General features: G+C 37.5%; 1 protein-coding gene across 40 annotated transcripts in view; it reads left to right on the top strand.

The window, feature by feature from the left end:
• Nucleotides 1-22,053, top strand: part of CEP112 (centrosomal protein 112) — a 598,860-nt gene that overhangs the window by 134,210 nt on the left and 442,597 nt on the right. For 26 of the 40 annotated variants that reach the window (XM_054456162.2, XM_063656440.1, XM_063656450.1 and 23 more), the window contains 2 exons: nucleotides 764-882; nucleotides 10,201-10,344. In XM_054456162.2, coding sequence (XP_054312137.1) covers nucleotides 764-882; nucleotides 10,201-10,344 — 263 coding nt within the window. The remainder of the gene's footprint in view (nucleotides 1-763; nucleotides 883-10,200; nucleotides 10,345-22,053) is intronic. The other 14 variants (XM_063656458.1, XM_063656465.1, XM_063656470.1 and 11 more) reach the window with 1 other exon arrangement.

Below are 22,053 nucleotides of genomic sequence, written 5' to 3'. Positions count from 1 at the left end.
AGTGTGTTTATAACAGTGGTTTAAAACATGCAAGTGGGAAGAGATATGGCCAGAATCATGAGGAACTGTTGTCCATGTCAGAGGCTTTGACCTATATTTATCTTTTAGATGAGGAGAGCTGTAGAACGTTTGTAAGCCTGGGCGTAACTACCAGATTTGCACCAGTGAAAGGCCTCTTTATTTATTTAAATTTTTAAAATTTCAGTAGCTTTTGGGGTACACGTGGTTTTGGTTACATGGATTCATTGTACAGTGGTGAAGTCTGAGACTTTAGTGTACCCATCACCTAAGTAGTGTACCTTGTATCCAATATGTAGTTTTTAGCCCACACCCCCTTTTCCACCCCCTGCTTCTGAATCTCCAAAGTCCATTATAGTATTCTGTATTCCTTTGCATACCCGTAGCTCAGCTTCCACTTATAAGCGAAAACATGGTATTTGGTTTTCCATTCCTCAGTTACTTCACTTAGAATAATGGTGAAAGGTTTCCTCAAAGCAACAGAGGACTCCTTGGAAGGGAATGATGCTTGAGGCCAATACCCTGTTAAAATTGTCTAGGGAGCCAGTAATGATGAATTTAACCAAGGCTGTCTGTGGTGGTAGAAATCGAGAAAAAGAGCAAGGAATGAAAGATATTTTAGAAGAAAGCATTGAGAAGACTTGGTGGAAAATTGAATTACCTACTAACTGGTGCACTAAATTTTATATCATCAAACTCGATGTACCTAGAATTGGTTTAACTAGGTTTTCAAAATTTTTGACAGTTCAGACACTGATACGTGACTGTCAAGTTATCAGAGAGACTAAAGAAGACCAGATTGCAGAGCTAAAAAAGATATGTGAACAAAGTACGGAATCTCTAAATAATGACTGGGAAAAAAAGGTAAGCTACATAAAATACTAATGGAAAACATAAAAGTTTATGCTTCCAAGTAACATATTTAATTCTAAAAGTAATAGATTTCACAGAATATACAGAAAAGTATAAAAAATAACTAAAATTCTAGGCTGTTTAGAAATAGCTACTGTTCATGTTTTGGTATATTTTCTTCTGGAAGTCTATGGTCTGTAAAATAGTTTTCGTTTAGAAAATATTCTTTTGACTAGCTCTTGAATTTAATTAATATTCTGGATTTCTTATCAGCCAACAGATTTTAAACAAAATTAGTTAAATAGCACTAAAACAGTTTTTGGAAATTAAGCCATTTTAATTTTGTATTTGGGCCATTGGAGCATTTATTTCCTGAAATTGTAGATAATATAATATGGACTAGAATTTATTGTATACGCTTATTTTATTTTTGATTGACATGTAATGATTTTACATATTTTTAGGGTACAGTGTGATATTTCAATACATAGATACATTATATACTGATAAAATCAGAGTAATTAGCATTTCTATCACCTCAAACATTTATCAGTTCTTTTTGGTGAGGACATTCAAATTCCTCTCTTCTAACTTTTTGAAATATATAATAAATACATTATTATAAACTATAATCACTATACTGTGCATTAGAAAACCATAATTTATTTCTCCTGTATTATTAGTCCATTTTCATACTGCTATAAAGAACTGCCTGAGACTGGGTAATTTATAAAGGAAAGAGCTTTAATTGACTCACGGCTCAGCATGGCTGGGGAGGCCTCAGGAAACTTACAGTCATGGTAGAGGGTGAAGGAGAAGCAAGCATCTTCTTCACAAGGCGGCAAGGAGAATGAACACAGGAGGAACTACCACACACTTATAAAACCATCGGATCTCATGAAAACTCACTCACTATCATGAGAACAGCCTGGGGGAACTGACCCCATGATTCAGTTACTTCCACCTGGTCTCTGCTTTGACACATAGGGATTATGGGGATTACAATTCAAGATGAGATTTTGGGTGGGGACACAGCCAAACGCTATCAATAACTGTAACATTATACCTGCTTTTTAACTTCTCTCTGTCCCCTTTCCTCCCTCTCCTCCCCTGCTTCTTGTACTCGCTGTCTGTGCTCTACTTCCATGAGCTCAACTTTGAAAATTCCACGAGTGTGATTATGTATTTGTTTTTCTGTTCCCAGTTTATTCCACTGAACACAATGTCCTTCTAAGTTTGTCCGTGTTGTTGCAAATGGCAGGATTTCATTCTTTGTTATGGCTGAATAGTATTCCAGTGTGTGTGTGTGTGTGTGTGTGTGTGTGTATGTGTGTATGTGTGTGCATATCTATCATATTTTCTTTATCCATTCATCCTTTGATGGGCACTTACGTTGATTTCATATCTTGACTATTGTGAATAATGCTGCAGTAAATGTGGGAATGCAGATATCTCTGACATATTGATTTTGTTTTCTTCAGATATATATCTAGTAGGGGGATTGTTGGATCATATGGTAGTTCTATTTTTAACTTTTTAAGGAACCACACTGTTTTCCCTAATGGCTGTACTAATTTGTATTCCCTCTAGTAGTATATAAGGGTTCTCTTTTCTCGAACACATGGACACAGGAAGGGGAACATCACACTCTGGGGACTGTTGTGGGGTGGGGGGAGGGGGGAGGGATAGCATTGGGAGATATACCTAATGCTAGATGACGAGTTGGTGGGTGCAGCGCACCAGCATGGCACATGTATACATATGTAACTTACCTGCACATTGCGCACATGTACCATAAAACCTAAAGTATAATAATAATAATAATAATAATAATAAAAGAAAAAAAAAAAAAAAAAAAAGAACAGTACTTAAAAAAAAAAAAAAAAAATAAGGGTTCTCTTTTCTCTATATCCTCACCAACACTTGCTATCTTTTGACTTTTTAATAATAATCATTCTAACTACAGTTAGATGATATCTCATTGTAAGTTTGGTTTGCTTTTCCCTAATGATTAGTGAGGTTTAGCATTTTTCATATACCTTTTGGCCATTTCTGTGTCTTCTTTTGAGAAATGTCTATTTAGGTCCTTGGCCTAAATAAGTCATTAGGTTATTTTTTAATCATCAGAATATTTGTTTTTTTGCTATTGAGTTGTTTGAGTTTCTGATATATTTTGGATATAAATCCCATATCAGATGTATAGTTTGCAAATGTATTTTCCCATTCTGTAGGTTGCCTTTTCACTCTGTTGATTTTTTTTTCCATGCAGAAGCTTTTTAGTTTGATGTAATCCCATTTGTCTTTTTTTTTCTTGCTTTTGTTGCCTGTGCTTTTGAGGTCCTGTACAGAAATTGTTGCCTAGATTTATGTCATGGAGCTTTTCCTCTATGTTTTCTCCTAGTAGTTCCATAGTTTTGGTTCTTCCATTTAAGTCTTTAATTCATTCTGAGTTGATTTTTGTGTATGGTGAGAAATACAGGTCTAATTTCATTGTTCTGCATGTGGATATCCAGTTTCCCCAGCACCATTTATTAAAGAGACTATACTTTCCCCATTGTATGTTCTTGGCATTTTTGTCAAAAATCAGCTGGCTGTAAATGTGTGGATTTTTTTTCTGGGTGCTTCATGCTGTTTTATTGGTCTGTGTGTCTGTTTTTATGCCAATGGCATACTATTTTAGTTACTACAACTTTGAAGTATATTTTCATGTCAGTTACTGTGATGCCTCCACCTTTGTTCTTCATGCTTAAGATTGCTTTGGCTATTCAGAATCTTATTTGGTTACATGCAGATTTTAGGATTGCTTTTTGTATTTCTGTGAAAATGTCATTGATATTTTGATAGGGATTACATTGAATCTGTATATTGCTTTGAATATTATGGATACTTTATTTCATTTTTTAAAAATAATTTCAGCTTTTATTTTAGATTCAGAGGGTACATGTGCAGGTGTGTTACATGGTTATATTGTGTGACAGTGAGGTTTGGGATATGAATGATCCCATCATCCAAGTAGTGAGCATAGTGCCCAACAGTAGTTTTTCAGCCTTTGTCCCCCTCTTTCCTCTAGGAGTCCCCAGTGCCTATTGTTCCTATTTTTATGTCCATATATACCAATGTTAGGTCCCACTTGTAAGTGAGAACATGCTTGGTTTTCTGTTTCTGCATTAATTTGCTTAGGATTATGGCCACCAGCTGCATCCACATTGCTGCAAAGGACATGATTTCATTTTTTTATGGCCATCTAGTATTCCGTGGTATATATGTACCACATTTTCTTTATCCAATCCACCATCGATGGACATCTAGGTTGATTCCATGTTTTTGCTATTGTGGATAACATGGCAATGAACATACAAGCGCATGTGCCTTTTTTGTAGAATGACTTATTTTCCTTTGGGTATATACCCAGTAATGGGATTGTTGGGTCAAATGGTAGTTGTTCTAAGTTCCCTGAGAAATCTCCAAACTGCATTCCACAGTGGGTGAACTACTTTACGTTCCCACTAACAGTATATAAGCATTCCTTTTTCTCTGCAACCTTGCCAGCATCTGTTGTTTTTAATATTTTAAATAACACCCATTTTTACTGGTGTGAGGTGGTATCTCATTGTGGTTTTGAATTGCATTTCTCTGATGACGTGTGATGTTGAACATTTTTTCGTATGTTTGTTGGCCACTTGTATGTCTTTTTTTGAGAATTGTTTGTTCATGTCCTTTGCCCGCTTTTTAATGGGGTTATTTGTTTTTTGTTGTTGAGTTGTTGAGTTGTCTGTAGATTCTGGATATTAGACCTTTGTCAGATACATAGTTTGCAAATATTTTCTCCCATTCTGTGAGTTATCTGTTTACTTGATAGTTTCTTTTGCTGTGCAAAAGTTCTTTATTTTAATTACGTCCCACTTGTCCATTTTTTATTTTTGTTGCAATTGCTTTTGGGGATTTAATCATAAATTCTTTACCAAGGTCGATGTCTAGAATGGTACTTCCTAGGTTTTCTTCTAGGATTTTTATAGTTTTAGGTCTTATACTTAAGTCTTTAATCTATCCTGAGTTAATTTTTGTATTTTGTGGGGTATCCAGTTTCATTCTTCTGCATATGACTTGCCAGTTATCTCAGTCCCATTTATTGGATAAGGGGTCCTTTCCCAATTTTTTTGGTCAACTTTGTCAAAGATCAGATGGTTGTAGGTGTGCATCATTATTTCTGGGTTCTCTCTTCTGTTTCATCGGTCTATGTGTCTGTTTTTATACTAGTACCATGTGGTTTTGGTTATTATAGCCTTATAACATAGTTTTAAGTTGGGTAATGTGATGTCCACTGGCCTTGTTCTTTTGTTTTAATTTGTTTTTGAGACAGGGTCTTGCTCTGTCACCTAGTCTGGAGTGCAATGGCACCATAACAGCTCACCACAGCCTTGAGCTCCTGGGCTCAAGTGATCCTCTTGCCTCAGTCTCCTGAGTAGCTGGGACTACAGGTGTGCATTACCACACCTGGCTAATTTAAAACTTTTTTTTTGTAGAGGTGGGGTCTCACTATGTTGCCCAGGCTTGTCTTGAACTCCTGACCTCAAGCGATCCTCCTGCCTCAGCCTCCCAGTAGTGCTGAAATTACAGGAATCAGGCACCATGCCTGACTCATTCTTCTTGCTTAGGATTGCTTTAACTATTCAGGCTCTTTTTTGGTTCCATATGAATCTTAGAATCATTTTTTCTAATTCTGTAAAAAATGACATTGGTAATTTGATAGGATAGTGTTAAATCTATAGATTGCTTTTTAGTTGGCTCTTTTCTAGTTTTTATTTTATTTCTAGTCATGTGGTTTTTCTTTCTCACATTTTGGTTTTATCTTTTTTATAAATTTGGCATATTTTTGTATTTGATTCAAGGACATTGTGTACCTAGCAGGTCCCCTTCTTTCCTTTGTCTGAATTCCCTAGTTTCATATATTCTAGTTTAAATTGTCAGGTATTTGAAGAGAAGAGGCTTCTGCCACTTAAAAGGGCACGGCTTTTTCTTTCTGCTGGATTAGTAAAGCTTTTTTTCTGGTTATACAATAAATAGTGGATGTGTAAATACGTAAACCTGTTTGAAGTTTTTTTTTTTTTTTTTTTTTTTTTTTTTTTTTTTTTTTTAGAGTCTTGCCCTGTCATCTAGGCTGGAGAGCAGTGGCGCAATCTTAGCTCACTGCAACCTTCGCCTCCTGGATTCAAGCTCTTCTCATGCCTTAGCCTCCCAAGTAGCTGGAATAACAGGTGTGGCCACCACTGCCTGGCTAATTTTTGTAGTTTTTGTAGATATGGGGTTTTTCCATGTTGGCCAGGCTGGTATCGAACTCCTGGCCTCAAGTGATCCTTCCGCCTTGGCCTCCCAAAGGGCTGGGATTACAGGTGTGAGCCACTGTACCTGCCCCCTCACTGAAGGCTGTGTGTGTGTGTGTGTGTATGTGTGTACTGTAATTTTGTGTAAATCTGGGCTGAGATGAAAACTGAGTACAAGCAGGACAGGCACCAAAATTAATAAGCACATGATAGATTCACTTTGTTATTTATGTAGCCATTCATTCAACAATTATTGTGTATTCTACATGGACAAGGTGATATATGTATGTGTGTGTGTATATTCCCTAATAGAAATATGCATCCTATGTCTCTCACCTTAAGTCCCAGTTATTCAACTACCTATTTAAAATCTTTCCTTGGTCTGAATTCCATCATTGTCCCTAAACTTCATCTTTTTCCTTTGTTGCTAAAATGGGTATTCCCTTTTTCCCTATCCCATGGAGAATACCTATCCCATGGAGATGCCTATCCCATGGAGGGATATACCTACACAGTAGGGTATTCTCTATGGGATAGGGATCAACTCAGCTACTTAAAGACTCTTCTTTTTGCTCCAGCTCACACATCTAATGCCTTGCCAAGTTCTGTTAATTATCCATCTTTTGAATGTATCTGCCACTCTTCCTTCCTTAGTTCAGGAGACCCCTGTCTCTTGCCTAGATCACCTGTAACTGGACTCTACCTCCAGTCTGTCCCTCGTCATTCCATGTCCCACAATACAGCCAAATTGGTCTTTCACAAACACAAATCTGGTTGACCTCACAACCATGTTTAAATCACTCTAGTGGTTCCCATTGTCCTAGTGGCTCCCATTGTTTCCTTAGTTCTTAGGACTTACAAGGCTTTTCATGATAAAGACTCTGGTGATCTTTCAAGCCTCATCTTTTCTCACAATTCTTCTTCCAGTCTTGACTTTTGCCCCAGCTGTCAACAAGTTTTACTGTTCTAATCTGTGGGCCTTTAAAAAATATTGAGTTATGATTTACATGCCATAAAATTCACCTTCTTAAAGTATACGATTCATTGGTTTTTTTGATGTATTCACAAAGTTGTGCAACTTCCACCACAATATAATTTGCAGACCATTTTCATCGCCCTAGAAAGAAACCTTTATCCATCAGCAGTCAGTTACCACTCCCCACACCCCAGGCTCTTCAACCACCAATCTACTTTTTGTCTTTATAGATTTACCTATTCTAGACATCTCATATAAATGCAATAATATAATATGTGGCATTTTGTGACTGGCTTCTTTCACTTACCGTAATGTTTTTAAGTTTCACCCTCATTGTAGCATGAATCAATAGTTCAATCAGTTTTATGGTCAAATAATATTGCGTTGTATGGATAGACCACATTTTGCCTATCCATTCATCAGTTGATAGACATTTGAGTTGACTCCACTTTTTGGATATCGTGAATAATGTTGCTGTGAACATTTGTGTGTGTTTTTACATTCTCTCAGGTGTAGTCCTAGGAGTAGGATTCCTGGGTTATGTGGTAACTCTGTTTATCTTTTTGATAAATTTTTTGAGGAACTGCCAAAGTGTTTTCCACAGTGGCTGCGCCATTGACCTGTGGGGTTTTGTAATACTTTTCCCTTTATTTGGGACAGATTTCTGTTGCCTCTGGGTCTCCTCTGGCATGAGCCAACTATATGATTGAAGACGAATATGTAGGATGCTGGGAAGGGCATTTGTGTCTCCTGTACCCATTATCAAACTCTGGGTAAAAATTCTTCTTGAGAATTCCTATGGATCAACTCACTGTTATATCCTATGGCTTCATAAACTCTAGCAAGATTTGTATCCTATAGCCTAATAATATTTGCTACTAAGATAGTTTATCCCTTAAAGGAACATTTGCCCTTTAAAGCCTCCTAGACTGAGTGACCTGGACTCCAATTCATTGTTAGGTTTGGGAAAGTGCTCACTGATGCATTATGCCTGGTACATAGCAGGTACTAATAAAATTTGTTGAATGAATACATTTTAATCACCTCTGGTTAGACTATGAGACCAGATGCCTATCTAGTTCTCAAACACATCAGCCAAGTAATAGCATACTTGTTTTTGCCAGTGCCATTTTTACCCTTGTAGTCTCAACTACAAATTCCTTGGATGAGTGTTGTAGACTGACTTACAGACACCCCTCCGACAGCGACGGTCCCTTTATAAAACAACTGTGGAAGACACGTGAGAAACCACTAAGTGTTGATGGGCTATTAGATTTTTGACATTCAGCAGGCATATGTTCTAGGGGCTTTGGGAGACCATAAACATGAGGAAACCACTACATCATATAATTGCTCCTGTAAGTACAACTGTAAAATTCTAAGTGACTCCTTTAGAGCCCATTATCTGAGTTACTATCATGTCACTTGACAGCTATGAAGGAGCACTGAGATTTGGGTGCATTGTACCAGCTATGTGACTCACTTTTGAACAACAGACCTAATACTGCTTTACAATGTTTATTTCAGCAAAACTAAAAATTAGATACATCAGGGATTTGGGGGACCACTTACAAATAATCAAAACTGTGTATGTTAAACTTGCAAAATCCAGGAGTCTTCTGTATGGCTATTACTGAGCATCCTCATTCTTCCTATTCAGCTAGAAACTAGAAGAAGAGTTCTTGAGACCTTTGCCAGTACAATTATCATAATTATTGCCTGCATTCTGCCCTAGCTTCCATCTCTCACAGGTTTTCCCTGTCCTTCCAGTATCTTCCTAGTCAAATAAGAGTCCACACTGCCTGTATTGTGTCCTTTCTCTCTTCCCTATTCATAGGTAGTGAATCAAATGTATCATTTGGGGCCAGGCACGGTGGCTCACACCTGTAATCCCAGCACTTTGGGAGGCTGAAGCGGGTGGATCACTTGAGGGTAGGAGTTTGAGACCAGGCTGACCAACATGGTGAAACCCCGACTCTACTAAAAATATAAAAAATTAGCCAGATGTTGTGGCGGCTGCCTTTGATCCCAGCTACTTGGGAGGCTGAGGCAGGAGAATCACATGAACCTGGGAGGCGGAGGTTGCACTGAGCTGAGATTGCACCACTGCACTCCAGCCTGGGTGACAGAGTGAGACTCCATCTCAAAACAAAAACAAAAACAAAAAGCCAAATATATCATTTGGACTCTTTGGACTCCTGGTCTCTTCTATTGGGTAGGTGTGGGGTTGGATGCAGGGAATGGAAGTTAGACTTGGAATTGTACCCCCATTAAGATAAGTGAAGGAATGCCCACAAGGCTGGGAGCACAGATTTTCAACCCCTTTTGGAAGATGTCCATTGAAGCTTATCTGGACCTCCTGTATTTGCCTTTGTTTTCCTTACCTTAATTTGTGTAGAAATTTTAAAACCTCATCCATTTAAACAGTATATACATAATGATTTTTATAAATAAAGACCTCTGTACATGTAGTATACAATTATGCTTAGTCATCCTACCCATACTCTGTTTGGCTGATAAATGTGATCTTTTTGTCTGTTTTTGTATAGATTAGGGAATGGCTGGAAGTAATTTCTTGTTTGAGGTGCAGATAGGGGAGAAAGCAGTTTTTAACATTACTGGTGTACAAAATTCCATGCAAATAGGTTGAATAATGGGGACAATGGAACAATATTCCTAATTAGTAACAATATTATAATGTTTCTGTTTTCTCGTTTCAGACTAATACTAGTAATGTTCACTTGTATTATCTGCCTGGTTTATTTACCATTTCTACCTGAGGCAGATAATTCCTTTTAATATTTGTTCATCCATTAAAATTTTCAATTCAGGAAAGTAAGGAAAAATTAAGTGTTTGTTGATCCTGCTTTTTATATGATATCTTTACCTTGAATGTTTACTGGTGGTTTTTTATATCTTTTGGTGTTCAGGTCATCATATATATAAATAGAGGAATATAGATTTTTTCCGCTGAATTACAAAATAGTCAATTCCATAGTAGTAAAAGAGTCAACTCTTGATTTCCTGATGTAGCTTCACAATGCTGTAGCAGAAATGGAACAGGAAAAGTTTGATCTTCAAAAGCAACACACTGAAAACATTCAAGAATTGCTAGAGGATACAAATGTGCGTCTGAATAAAATGGAGAGTGAATACATGGCGCAAACACAGTCCACAGTGAGTCTTTAAACCTGTTCTTGACATCTTAGAACCTGTCTTCTCAATTTCCATGTCCTCATGCTTCCCTGATGTGCACAGTGTAGAAAGAAGTGTGTTACAGAATCAAAAGAAAAACTTTACCTTCCTACTCCATACAGATTTATGTGTGGCCATGGACAGACCCTTGAAGTCTGTGAGGGATTTGACTCTAATGTGTTTGATGCTGCTTTTTATTTATTATTATTATTATTTTTATTTTATTTTTTGAGACGGAGTCTCACCCTGTCACCCAGGCTGGAGTGCAACGGCATGGTCTTGGCTTACTGCAACCTCCGCCTCCTGGGTTCAAACTATCCTCCTGAGTAGCTGGGATTACAGGTGCCTGCCACCATGCCCAGCTATTTTTTGTATTTTTAGTAGACAGGGGGTTTCACCCTGTTGGCCAGGCTGGTCTTGAACTCCTGACCTTGTGATCCACCCTCCTTGGCCTCCCGAAGTGCTGGGATTACAGGTGTGAGCCCCTGTGCCTAGTCTTATTTATTATTTTTTAACCCTCAGAAGCCTTTATAAATCTTTTTTCTTCTTGTTTTTTTTTCCATTGACTTTCAGTTCAGAGATAATCTCTTTTCTTTTTTTTTTCCTTCGAGACAGGGTCTTGCTCTGTTGCCCAGGCTGGAGTACAGTGGCTTAATCTTGGCTCACTGCAACCTCTGCCTCCCAGGCTCAAGCGATTCTTGTGCCTAAGCCTCCCAAGTAGCTGGTACTACAGGTCCATGCCACAGCATCCGATTAATTTTTATATTTTTAGTAGAGACAGGGTTCCACCATGTTGGCCAGGCTGGTCTTGAACTCCTGGGCTCAAGTGATCTGCCCGCGTTGGCCTCCCAAGGTGTTGGGATTACAGTCATGATCAACCACGCCTGGCCATTTCTTTTCTATCTTTTTTAGTTTGTTTCATTTTTTTTAAATGGAAGACTTGATTGTTTTTCTGAAAATAATGCTAATGTGAAGGAAATCAAAGAGGGAGATTGGAGTAGTGTGACCACTCTGACCAGTGTTCTTAATAGATCATATTAACTCAGGAACCAGACATAGACATCACATGGGTAAGCCCAAAATGTTCCTTACTGAAGTAATTCAGGAAGGAGGTCACCACAGTCAGGCTACACAGCAGAGAGACCTGTGACACTGGTCAGGGTGAGATAGAGGATCCCCCAAAGAGACTCTTCATTGATTATATATATATATGGCTGTGGAGTCTAGGTCTGGGGAAGTGACTGTCTTCAGCTCTTTGGGAACCTGCCTTACATCTCAAGATCCATAAGCCTGGAACAGTTCTGCTGGAAGGCTACTCTGCATATGGATCAGAGCTCCTCATGTCCGTGGCCAGTGCATCGCATCAGTCTTGTTACTGATACAAATGGTCCCCTACTTAATGATGGTTTGACTTACAATTTTTTGACTTTCTGTTGGTGCAAAGGTAAGATGCATTCAGTAGAATACCAGATGCTCCTCAATTTACTATGGGCTTATTTCCCAGAATGGTTGCATGGGTACTTAAAGTGATGCATATTGCTTTTGCACTGTCGTAAAGTCAATAAGTCATGTAAGTCAAGCCATTGTAAGTTGGGGAACATCTATCTGTACATTCATTCTGTTCTTCACTTTCAATACAGTATTCAGTAAATTACATGAAATACCCTATACTTCATTATAAAATAGGCTTTGTGTTAGATGATTTTGCCCATCTGTATGCTAATGTAAATATTCTGAGCACATTTAAGATAGGCCAGGCTAAACTATGATGTTTGGTATGTTAGGTGTATTAAATGCATTTTTAAATTAATGATATTTGAAACTTAATGATAGGTTTATTGGGACATGATCTCATTTTAAGTCAAGGAGCATCTGTATGTAATATGACCTCATAGAATGGTCAAGTGTTGTATCCCAGGCATGAACTCTGTCTCATTTACCATTCACAACCTCCCCAGGCCAGCCTGGCTTGGTCCAAGTACTTTCTTGAATTTAAAGCTGTGGAATTTAAACAAGAGTTGTTACCCAGGCATATCACACATATATCTTAGAGTGTGTTACCTTGCACCCTTAGACCAGCACTAAGGTCTACCTCACATTGAAAAAGAAATGAGAAATGGTATGCATAGTTGTTTGGAACCTGGACTTTAGGGTCAGACAGTTGTGGGTTCAAATCCCAACTCCTTAATAGCTTGAGTGTCATGTAAGCTCTTCAGATGTTAATTGTTCTTATTTGTGGAATAGAATAACAGTAGTACAATATAATGTCAGTTGTTGGAAATATTAATATACATAAATTAAGTATATAATATATACATATATTAATATACATAAAATATATTAATATGCACAATAATAAGCACTCAGATCATTATTAATATTATGTTCAAAAATGAAACATACAAGAATGACAAACAAGAGAGACATACAAACGAAAAAAGAAGGACTCAGTTTAAGAAGTTCCTAGCACTTTGGGAGACTGAGGTAGTTAGATTGATTGAGCCCAGGAATTTAAGACCATCCAGGATAACATGGTGAGACCATGTCTCTTAAAAAAAAAAAAAATTAGCTAGGCCCGGTGGGGTGTGCTTGTAGTCCCAGTTAGTTGGGAGGCTGAGGCAGGAGGATTACTTGAGCCCATTAGGTCGAGGTTGCAGTGAGGTGTGATTGTGCTACTGGACGCCAGCTTGGGCAATGGATCCAAAAAAAGAAAAAATTAACACATTTGTTTGATGAAGCGTGGAAAATTCTTTGGGCCTCCATTCCCTTCCATGGAAATAATAGGAATAGGGTAAAGAAAAAGGTGTAAGCCCTGATGGACAAAGAGAATGAGAGAGCAATACAATTTTTGGAGTTGGAAAGGCAATGGATTTGTTGAAATTGATCTAGCAGGCTCAAGAAAGCGTAACCCTAAATCAGCAGTGAAGGAACCTGAGAAGCAAGATGAATTACATCATGGGAGCTCCAGAGGCTCCAGGCATCTCTAGAAGAAGGGTGATAAGTGGCCCTTCAACACATAAATTGCTAGAAGTCCTATTTAAGAGGCAGCTAGATGTTTAATTGGAGTGTTAGGTACAAGGGGGTTTTTTATACTCTTCCTTGTAATTGTAGATATTTGATAATACGACTTTTTAAAAATAATAAAATAAAAAATGACCAAATCTTTATATCTTCTCCCCCATTTTGTGAAGCATGGGATTGTCTCTTCTACAACTCAGCAGAAGACAATAGGTTATTTTCTGGAGAGAATACAACAGTCTCTGGATTGGGAGACTTCAGGCACAGTTGAGGTTTTTACCATGGCAACTGGCCAAGTGTGGTGAACAGATCCCTGGGAGTCCTTGAGGCTCTAGAATCCTTTGAGTGTCCACATTGTAAAACACTGACATCCTCTCCCCATTCCCCTACCCTAAAGAAAATACAACAAAAAATTAAGTCACTAATATGAGAAAAAATGTGAAATACCTTTAGGTTTCTTTATCTCAATATCCATTGCCAGAAGACACTGGAGCCACATCTATTAATAAAAAATAAACATTAGAAAAAAATGTGACCCCACTTGGTTTTCAAGTATGAAGATCTGAGATGAGCAGTTTTGAACATCATCTCTTTGATTTTTATATATGTAAATATCACTATAATGTCTCTTATGGACTTTTTGGCATTATTTTGAGCCCTTTAAATTTGAGTTTGTTTATTTAGTTCTGAGTATTTACAATCATTATTTCTGTGAAAAGATCTATCCCTTCTACCTCTTAGGTCTTATGCTATATTTTCTATCTCTTTGTATTTTCTTCCTATTCTTTATTTCTATGATAGTTTCTCATTCTGTTTTTACTCTCATCAGTTAATTCTTTGGTAGAGTTACTCCTGCTTAGGGATCTATTACTTTTTATTTCAGTGATTATTTTTTATACCTAGTATTTTCATTTGACTCTTTATTTATTTACTTTTTTGAGATGAAGTTTCACTCTGTCGCCCAGCTGTAGTGCAGTGGCACAATCTCGGCTCACTGCAACCTCCACCTCCCGGGTTCAATCAGTTCTCCTGCCTCAGCCTCCAAGGTAGCTGAGATTACAGGTGTGTGCCACCATGGCCCGGCTGATTTTTGTATTTTTAGTAGAGATGGAGTTTCGCCATGTTGGCCAGGCTGGTCTCAAACTCCTGACCTCAGGTGATCCACCCACCTTGGCCTCCCAAAGTGCTGTGATTACAGGTGTGAACCACTGCACCTGGCCTCATTTGACTCTTTGTTGATTAAGCTTATTTAAAATTCTTAGTTCATCTGTTCTCATAATTTATCTTCAGAATGTTATATAAGTCATAATGTGCTGTGTATTATGAATGATAACATAGGTGATAATATTGTTATATATATGCAAATACTGCTGACTTTCTTTCATAGTGTTTTTTTGGAGGTATCTAGATATTTTGGACTGTGAGCCCATGTCCCTTGGGTTTATAAGTTACTCTTATGCACATTGGGGAAAACCTGGAAGACTAGGTCCTTGTTTTGGTCAATTAGAGTCTGTTCAAGTAGCAAGGATGGGGTGAACCTCAGGGAGAGATCTCCATAATACCACAGGACCACTGTTGAACTCTCCTTTGCAAATTCCCATGTGCAATCAGCAAGCCTTGTAATCCTAAGGGAGAGAAATACAACTTTGGAGAGCGACAGTCTCCTAGATTGTAATACATCAGCTGATAGGATTTGGAGGGAGAGATGGTCTTTTCATGAAAGAAGTTCTTATTTTAACTTAGTCAAATGTATAAGTCTTTTATAATTAGTGCTTTTTTGGCCTGGCGTGGTGGCTCTCCCCTGTAATCCCAATATTTTGGGAGGCTGAGGTGGGCAAATCACCTGAGGCCAGGAGTTCGAGATCAGCCTGGCCAACATGGAGAAACCCCACCTATACCAAAAATACAGAATTAGCTGGGCGTGGTGATGCATACCTGTAATCCCAGCTACTCAGGAGGCTGAGGCAGGAGAATTGCTTGAACCCAGGAGACAGAGGTTACAGTGAGCCAAGATCATGCCACTGCACTCCAGCCTGGGCAACAGAGCGAGACTCTGTCTCAAAAATAAAAAAAAACAAAATAGTGCTTTTTATGTCTTGTTAAACAAATCTGTCTCTATTGTAAGTGCAAGAAGGTTCGCCTGTATATTCTATGAAAAACTTTAAAGTTTTGCCTTTAACATTGAGGCCTTAATCCTTCTGGAGTTAGTTTTTGTGACTAAGGCAAGATAGAGATTTAATTTTGTTTTTTTCTATGTGGATAACTTTTTTTTTCCAGCTTTACTTTAGAGTAATTCCTCCTTCCTTCATTGATCTGTCGTGCCTGCTCTTATATATTGAACTTCTATATATGTGAACATTGGATAATTTCGCTGGCTCTGCAATGATTATACTGTCATCTCTATTACAGCTTCATAATTACTCTTGATGTCTGATAAGGAAGTCTTCCTTCCTTGTTCATCAGAAGGGTCTTGGCCACTTTGGGCCCTTTCCTTTTACAAATACATTCAGCTGTCTGAATCTGTCGGCTCCTCATTTGTGATTCAACCAACCACACATAAAAATATTCAAAAAAATTTTAAAAAAACAATAAAAATGATACAACAATAGAAATAATACAAATAAAAATACTGCATAACAGCTATTTATGTAGCACTTACATTGTATTAGACATACTGTAGGTAATCTGGATATGATTTAAAATATACAGCGGTGGTGTGTAGGGTATATGCAAGTACTATGTCATTTGACATAAGGGACTTGAGCATCTCTGGATTTTGGTATTGTAGGGGGTCCTGCAATTAGTTTCCCACAGATGGCAAGGGATGATTGTACATTTAGAATCAATTTACCAAGTTAATAAAGAAAACAGTACTCTGGGGTCTTTAGGACATCTTTTGTAATATTTATTCCTGAGTCTCAAACTTTTGTTGTATAGTTTTATATTTCTGCTGTATAAAAGACTCAAGAATAAATGTGTGTTAGAAATTTCAACCCTTTACGTGTATGCAAAAAATATTTTATGATTTATCAGACACTGACTAGAACTTACAGAAAAATGTGAAACAATGGTGACAATAGTGGTTTTGAAATGAAAGTTTTTGTTATTGCAAAAAGATATACAAGCTCACTATCGAAACTTTAGAAAAGAGATGATGAAAAAGAACAAAATTAATATCTACATAATAGAGTTACTCTCTAATTGAAAGTATATGTGAATGTCCATTCTTCTACATTTTCAAACCAAAGATGGGTGTTTTAATTAAAAACAGGCTGGGTGCAGTGGCTTTCGCCTGTAATCCCAGCACTTTGGGAAGCTGAGGTGGGCAGATCACTTGAGGTCAGGGGTTCGAGAGCAGCCTAGCCAACATGGTGAAACCCTGTCTCTACTCAAAATACAAAAATTAGCTGGGCATGGTGGCGTGTGCCTGTAGTCCCAGCTACTCAGGAGGCTGAGGCAGGAGAATCACTTGAACCCAGGAGGCAGAGGTTGCAGTGAGCTGAGATCATGCCACTGCACTCCAGCCTGGGCAACAGGGCGAGACTCCATCTTAAAAAAAAATAAAAAATAAAAATAAAAATGAAAATAAAAATAAATAAAAACAAACTTAAAGTTGGCCAGGGTGATAGATATGTTGATTTCCTAGGGCTGCTGTGGCAAATGACCACAAACGGAGTGGCTTAAAGCAACAGAAATTTATTGCCTCACGGTTTTGAAGACCTGAAGTATGAAAGCAAGGCGCCAGCAGAACCTGCTTTTCTTGAAGGTTCTGGTAGAGGAAAATTCTTCTTGTCTCAGTGGAGCTTCTGGTGGCTGCGGGTGGTCCTTGCCATTTTCTGGCTTACAGCTGCAGCATGGCAGTCCTGCTCTGTCAACATTTGCATTTCCATTGTGTATTTCTGTGTCTCGATGTCTTCACATGGCCTTCTCATAATGACAGAAGTTGTTGGATTTAGGGCCCACCCTAATCCAGTATGATATCATTTTAACTTGCTTACATCTGCAAAGACGCTATTTCCAACCAAATAAGGCCACACTCATAGGTACGGGGGATTGTCCTTCAACATATCTTTTTGGAGGACACAATTCAGCTCACAACAATAGGTAAAAAATGTGATTTAATTTTTGTTTTAATTATGTTATCACTTATAAATGAAAATATTGAAAATTAAACCATTGGATTTAAGAAGGAGAAAAGCTTAATATGCTCATGCAAGATCCTTATAAACGATCATGTTTTCTATTTTGTTTAGGTTGCTCAGAGTCAAATTTGGGACCCATTTTTAGTAGTTAAACACACTAGTATGGTGTATGCTTTCTTTGGGGACTATATTTTTAAAAACTTTTTGGCCGGGCGTGGTGGCTCACGCCTGTAATCCCAGCACTTTGGGAGGCCGAGGCGGGCAGATCACAAGGTCAGGAGATTGAGACCATCCTGGCTAATACAGTGAAACCCCGTCTCTACTAAAAATACAGAAAATTATCTAGGCATGGCAGCATGTGCTTGTAGTCCCAGCTACTCGGGAGGCTGAGGCAGGAGGATAGCATGAACCCGGGAAGTGGAGCTTGCAGTGAGCAGAGATCCCATCACTGCACTTCAGCCTGGGCAACAGAGCGAGACTCTGTCTCAAAAAAAAAAAACAAAAAAAACCTTTTTAACCTCTGTCTTAGAAGACAACTGGATTCTCATATCTGTCTTTGTATTTATTCTGTTGTGGTATCATGTGTCATGTAGCCTCTGGAAAACTCCATTGTACACTTGTGAGGAAATGATAGTGAAATAGGCAATTTATGTCTTTGTATAATTATAGAAATAGTTTTGACCTGTGGATCTACTAAAAGAGTCTTTGGGAAGCTCAGGAGTTTGTTGACCAAACTTTGAGAACTGCTGCTCTAAGCCATTGACTTTCATTTCATTTTTGACCATGACTCCCAGTAAGAAATAAATTTTATAAATTATGCCCAGAACATACACAAGTACATATATGAGCACACATCTGTCTGCATATTTATAACTCAAACAAAAGTTTCATTTTTACTATTGGCCATTTACTCTAACATATTCTGTATTTTTAATTTTGTTTAATTTCATTTAAAAATTGCTGGGTTGTGATTTAAAACTTGATTTCACATGGATTGAGACCCACAATTTGAAAATCACTGCTTTAGGGAGTATGTATTTAAGAGTGTAATTTCTGTATCCATAGTAAGCTTTTCAAAGTGGTTATACTAGTTTATGGCACTGCTCAACAAGAGTAGGAATTGTCTTCACATCCTTGCCAAGACTTGGACTTACCAAATTTTAAAATATTTTGGCCAGGCATGGTGGCTCACACCTATAACCCCAGTACTTTGGGAGGCTGAGGCAGGTGGATCACTTGAGCCCAGGCGTTTGAGACCAGCCTGGGCAACACAGCAAGACCCCATCTCTACAAAAAATAAAAAAAATAGCCGGGCGTGGTAGTGCACGTTGTAGTCCCAGCTACTTGTGGGGCCGAGGTGGGAGGATTGCTTGAGCCCAGGAAGCCAAGACTGCAGTGAGCTATGATCACACCACTGCACTCCAGCCTGGGTGACAGAGTGTGACCCTGTTTAAAAAAAAAATTTTTTTTTTTGTTTCTAACTTGAAAAATGTATTATTTTAATTTCCATTTCCCTTTTGGCTCTTACGTTTCTTGGTCTTTTAAAATTGCCAATTCATTCCCTTTGTCTATTTTTAAATTCAGTTATCCTTTTCCTTGATTTATAGGAACATTTTATATATTTAGGATACAAATAAATCATCACATTCTTTTTCGTCATTCTTTTTTTATTGAATAGACGTAACATGAAATTTACCATTTTAATAATTATAAGTATATAGTTCAGTGGCATTAAGTACATTTACATTGTAGTGCAACTATCACTACCATCCAGCTCCAAATTTTGTCATCTTTCCTAATACTTTGTACCCAGTAAACAATAATTCTCCATTTGCCCTCTTCATTCAGTTCCTCACTTTTAGTCTCTTACGAATTTGACCATACTAGGAAACTCATATAAGTGGAATTATGCAGTATTTGTCCTTCAGTGACTGGCGTATTTCACTTCGCATAATGTCATTATGGTCCATTCATGTTGTGGCTTGTGTCAAAATTTCTTTTTAAAGGCTAAATAATAATTCCACTCTATGCATATACCACATGTGTGTCCATTCATTGGCAGATGGACAATTGAGTTGCTTCTACCTTTTGGCTGTTGTGAATAATGCTGCCATGTACGTGGGTGTACAGATAGCTCTTTGATATTTAAAGGCATGGACAAAAAACAAATTTAAATCTAAAATACATTTTCATTATTTCAACATTCTAAATCTTCACAAAGTGAATATATTTAATAAATATATTAAATAATATTACAATGGAAATGTGTAAAATATATTGCTTCGATGTTTATTGCATAGGTATATTTTATTTATTAAATAATATTGAGAGAAATATCATTCACAATGGAATTTTTAATTTTTATAAGTTTGGGATAAAAAGAAAAGTCATGCTTTGGAGCCAAGAGGTACCTGTCAGAGAACCTTCATTCTATTTTTAATGAAAGTTGAGTTTTAAAAATTAGCATTCAAACCTTGTCATAGGTAATACTAGTAAATATAGAGAAACATGGACGGAGTCTGTCAGCAGGATTGAATTTAAGAATCGTCAAAAGTAGACAGGTCTTGCTGAGCAGCTCCTGATTTAATAATTAAACAAGGTAGAGTTCAAGCCCTGGCTTAAGATGAAAGACGGGACTGTCACTGAGAATCAGTTTCTCTGTTTTGCTGTTCTTTCAGGCTTTTTTCTTTTTTGTTGAGTCTTGTGTTGTCTTATTGCCATTTATTGTAAGCAGACACTTGTATAGATTATGAGACTTACGCATTTTGATATTGGCAGGGATTTTCTTATGAGAAACTCATAGTGAAAATATGCAAACAATAGATTTTTAAAACAAATATTAAAACGTAAATATAAAAATTATAGCTTCCTTGCTAGATGCTTGGGAAGATGAAGGCTGTAAAATGATAGGGCTCTATTGACATTAGGGTTTAGACACACTGAAAATCTGTGGGCGGCTTTATTGAGATTCTAGGCTTTCTTACTGGAGTTCTTAACATCTTTTGTGCCATGGACCCTGCTGGGAATCTGGTGAATTCTGTGTAGTCCTTCTCAGAATAGTACTTTAAAAATAAAAGATTACAAAGAAAGATTATATTGAGTTACAGTTGTTAAAATATTCATAAATCAAAACTGTGATAAAGTAATACCTATGCTTCTAAATTAATGCAGTAAATATCAAAATCTAGCAGTAGGCATGATAGTAATTTCTAATGAGGGTAAACAATATACAGTGATTGCTCAGTAGTGTAATGAACTATAAAAAATCCATGATTTCTGTTTGTTCCAGGTATTGCTAATGCTACCTTTGTCTGATGACTACATTCACAATTGAAGGGAAATGTTAACTTTCAGTTAGGGTGGTGAAAATGAAAGTGAACTTTAAAGAAAAAATTCAAATTCAGCGACAGTCTGAATTCCATCCATGATCCTCTATGGTAGGTTAAGGTAGGTTAAGATCCTTTACCTTAAAGAGTGCCAAAAGCCTTAGACATCTGAAATATTTAACTATGTTAGTAGTGACATATGATAATTCATCGAACTACTCATGGACACACTGAGATAGCTGGAATTTGATTTTATAGTTTCTATCACCATTTCTTCTCCCAAGCTCACAATGATTATAATGGAGAGAATCTCCAAATAGCACCAATTCATCATGTTGAATAAAATGACCATTTAAAAATAGACACTTTTTTTTAATAGTTTTAGATTTACAGAAAATATAAGAAGATAGTGCAGAGAATCCCCATATAACCTGCACTCAGTTTCTCCTGTTTTTCACATCTTAGGTTATCTTGGTACACTTTTCACAATAAGTAAATCAATATTGATACACTATTAGCTAAAGTCTTTCATTTATTCAGATTTCCTTCATTTTTACCTAATGTTGTTTCTTTTCCAGGATCTCATCTAGGATACCACATGACATTTAGTTGTTAGGCCTCCTTACTTTCCTCTTGTTTGTGATAATTTCTCAGACTGTCCTTGTTTTTTATCACCGCGACAGTTTTGAGGAGTATTGACTGGTTAGGCATATTGTAAAATGCTCATCTAGTAGAAACTGTCTGATGCTTTCCTCATGATTAGACTGGGGTTGTGGGTTTAGGCAGGAAGATCCTCAGAGGTAAAGTGCTATTCTCATCATATCATCTCACAAATACATATTATTATTATTTTATTATTTTATTTTGTTGAGACAGTCTCTCTCTGTCACCCAGGCTAAAGTGTAGTTGTGCAATCTCAGCTCACTACAACCTCCGCCTCCTGGGTTCAGGTGATTCTCCTGCTTCAGCCTCCTGAGTAGCTAGGATTACAGGTGTGTGCCACCATGCCCAGCTAATTTTTGTAGTTTTCAGTAGAGACAGGGTTTTGCCATGTTGGCCAGGCTGGTCTCGAACTCCTGACCTCAGGTGATCCGCCTTCCTCAGTCTCCCAAAGTGCTGGGATTACAGGCATGAACCACCATGCCCAGCCATGAATACATATTGTCAACATGACATCATACCTGTGCATATTAATTTTGATCATC

Source organism: Pongo pygmaeus, chromosome 19 (genome assembly GCF_028885625.2).
Source record: "Pongo pygmaeus isolate AG05252 chromosome 19, NHGRI_mPonPyg2-v2.0_pri, whole genome shotgun sequence".
Taxonomy (NCBI): domain Eukaryota; kingdom Metazoa; phylum Chordata; class Mammalia; order Primates; family Hominidae; genus Pongo; species Pongo pygmaeus.
Note: the sequence above shows the minus strand (reverse complement) of the source record. Positions and strands in the feature narration are given on the sequence as shown.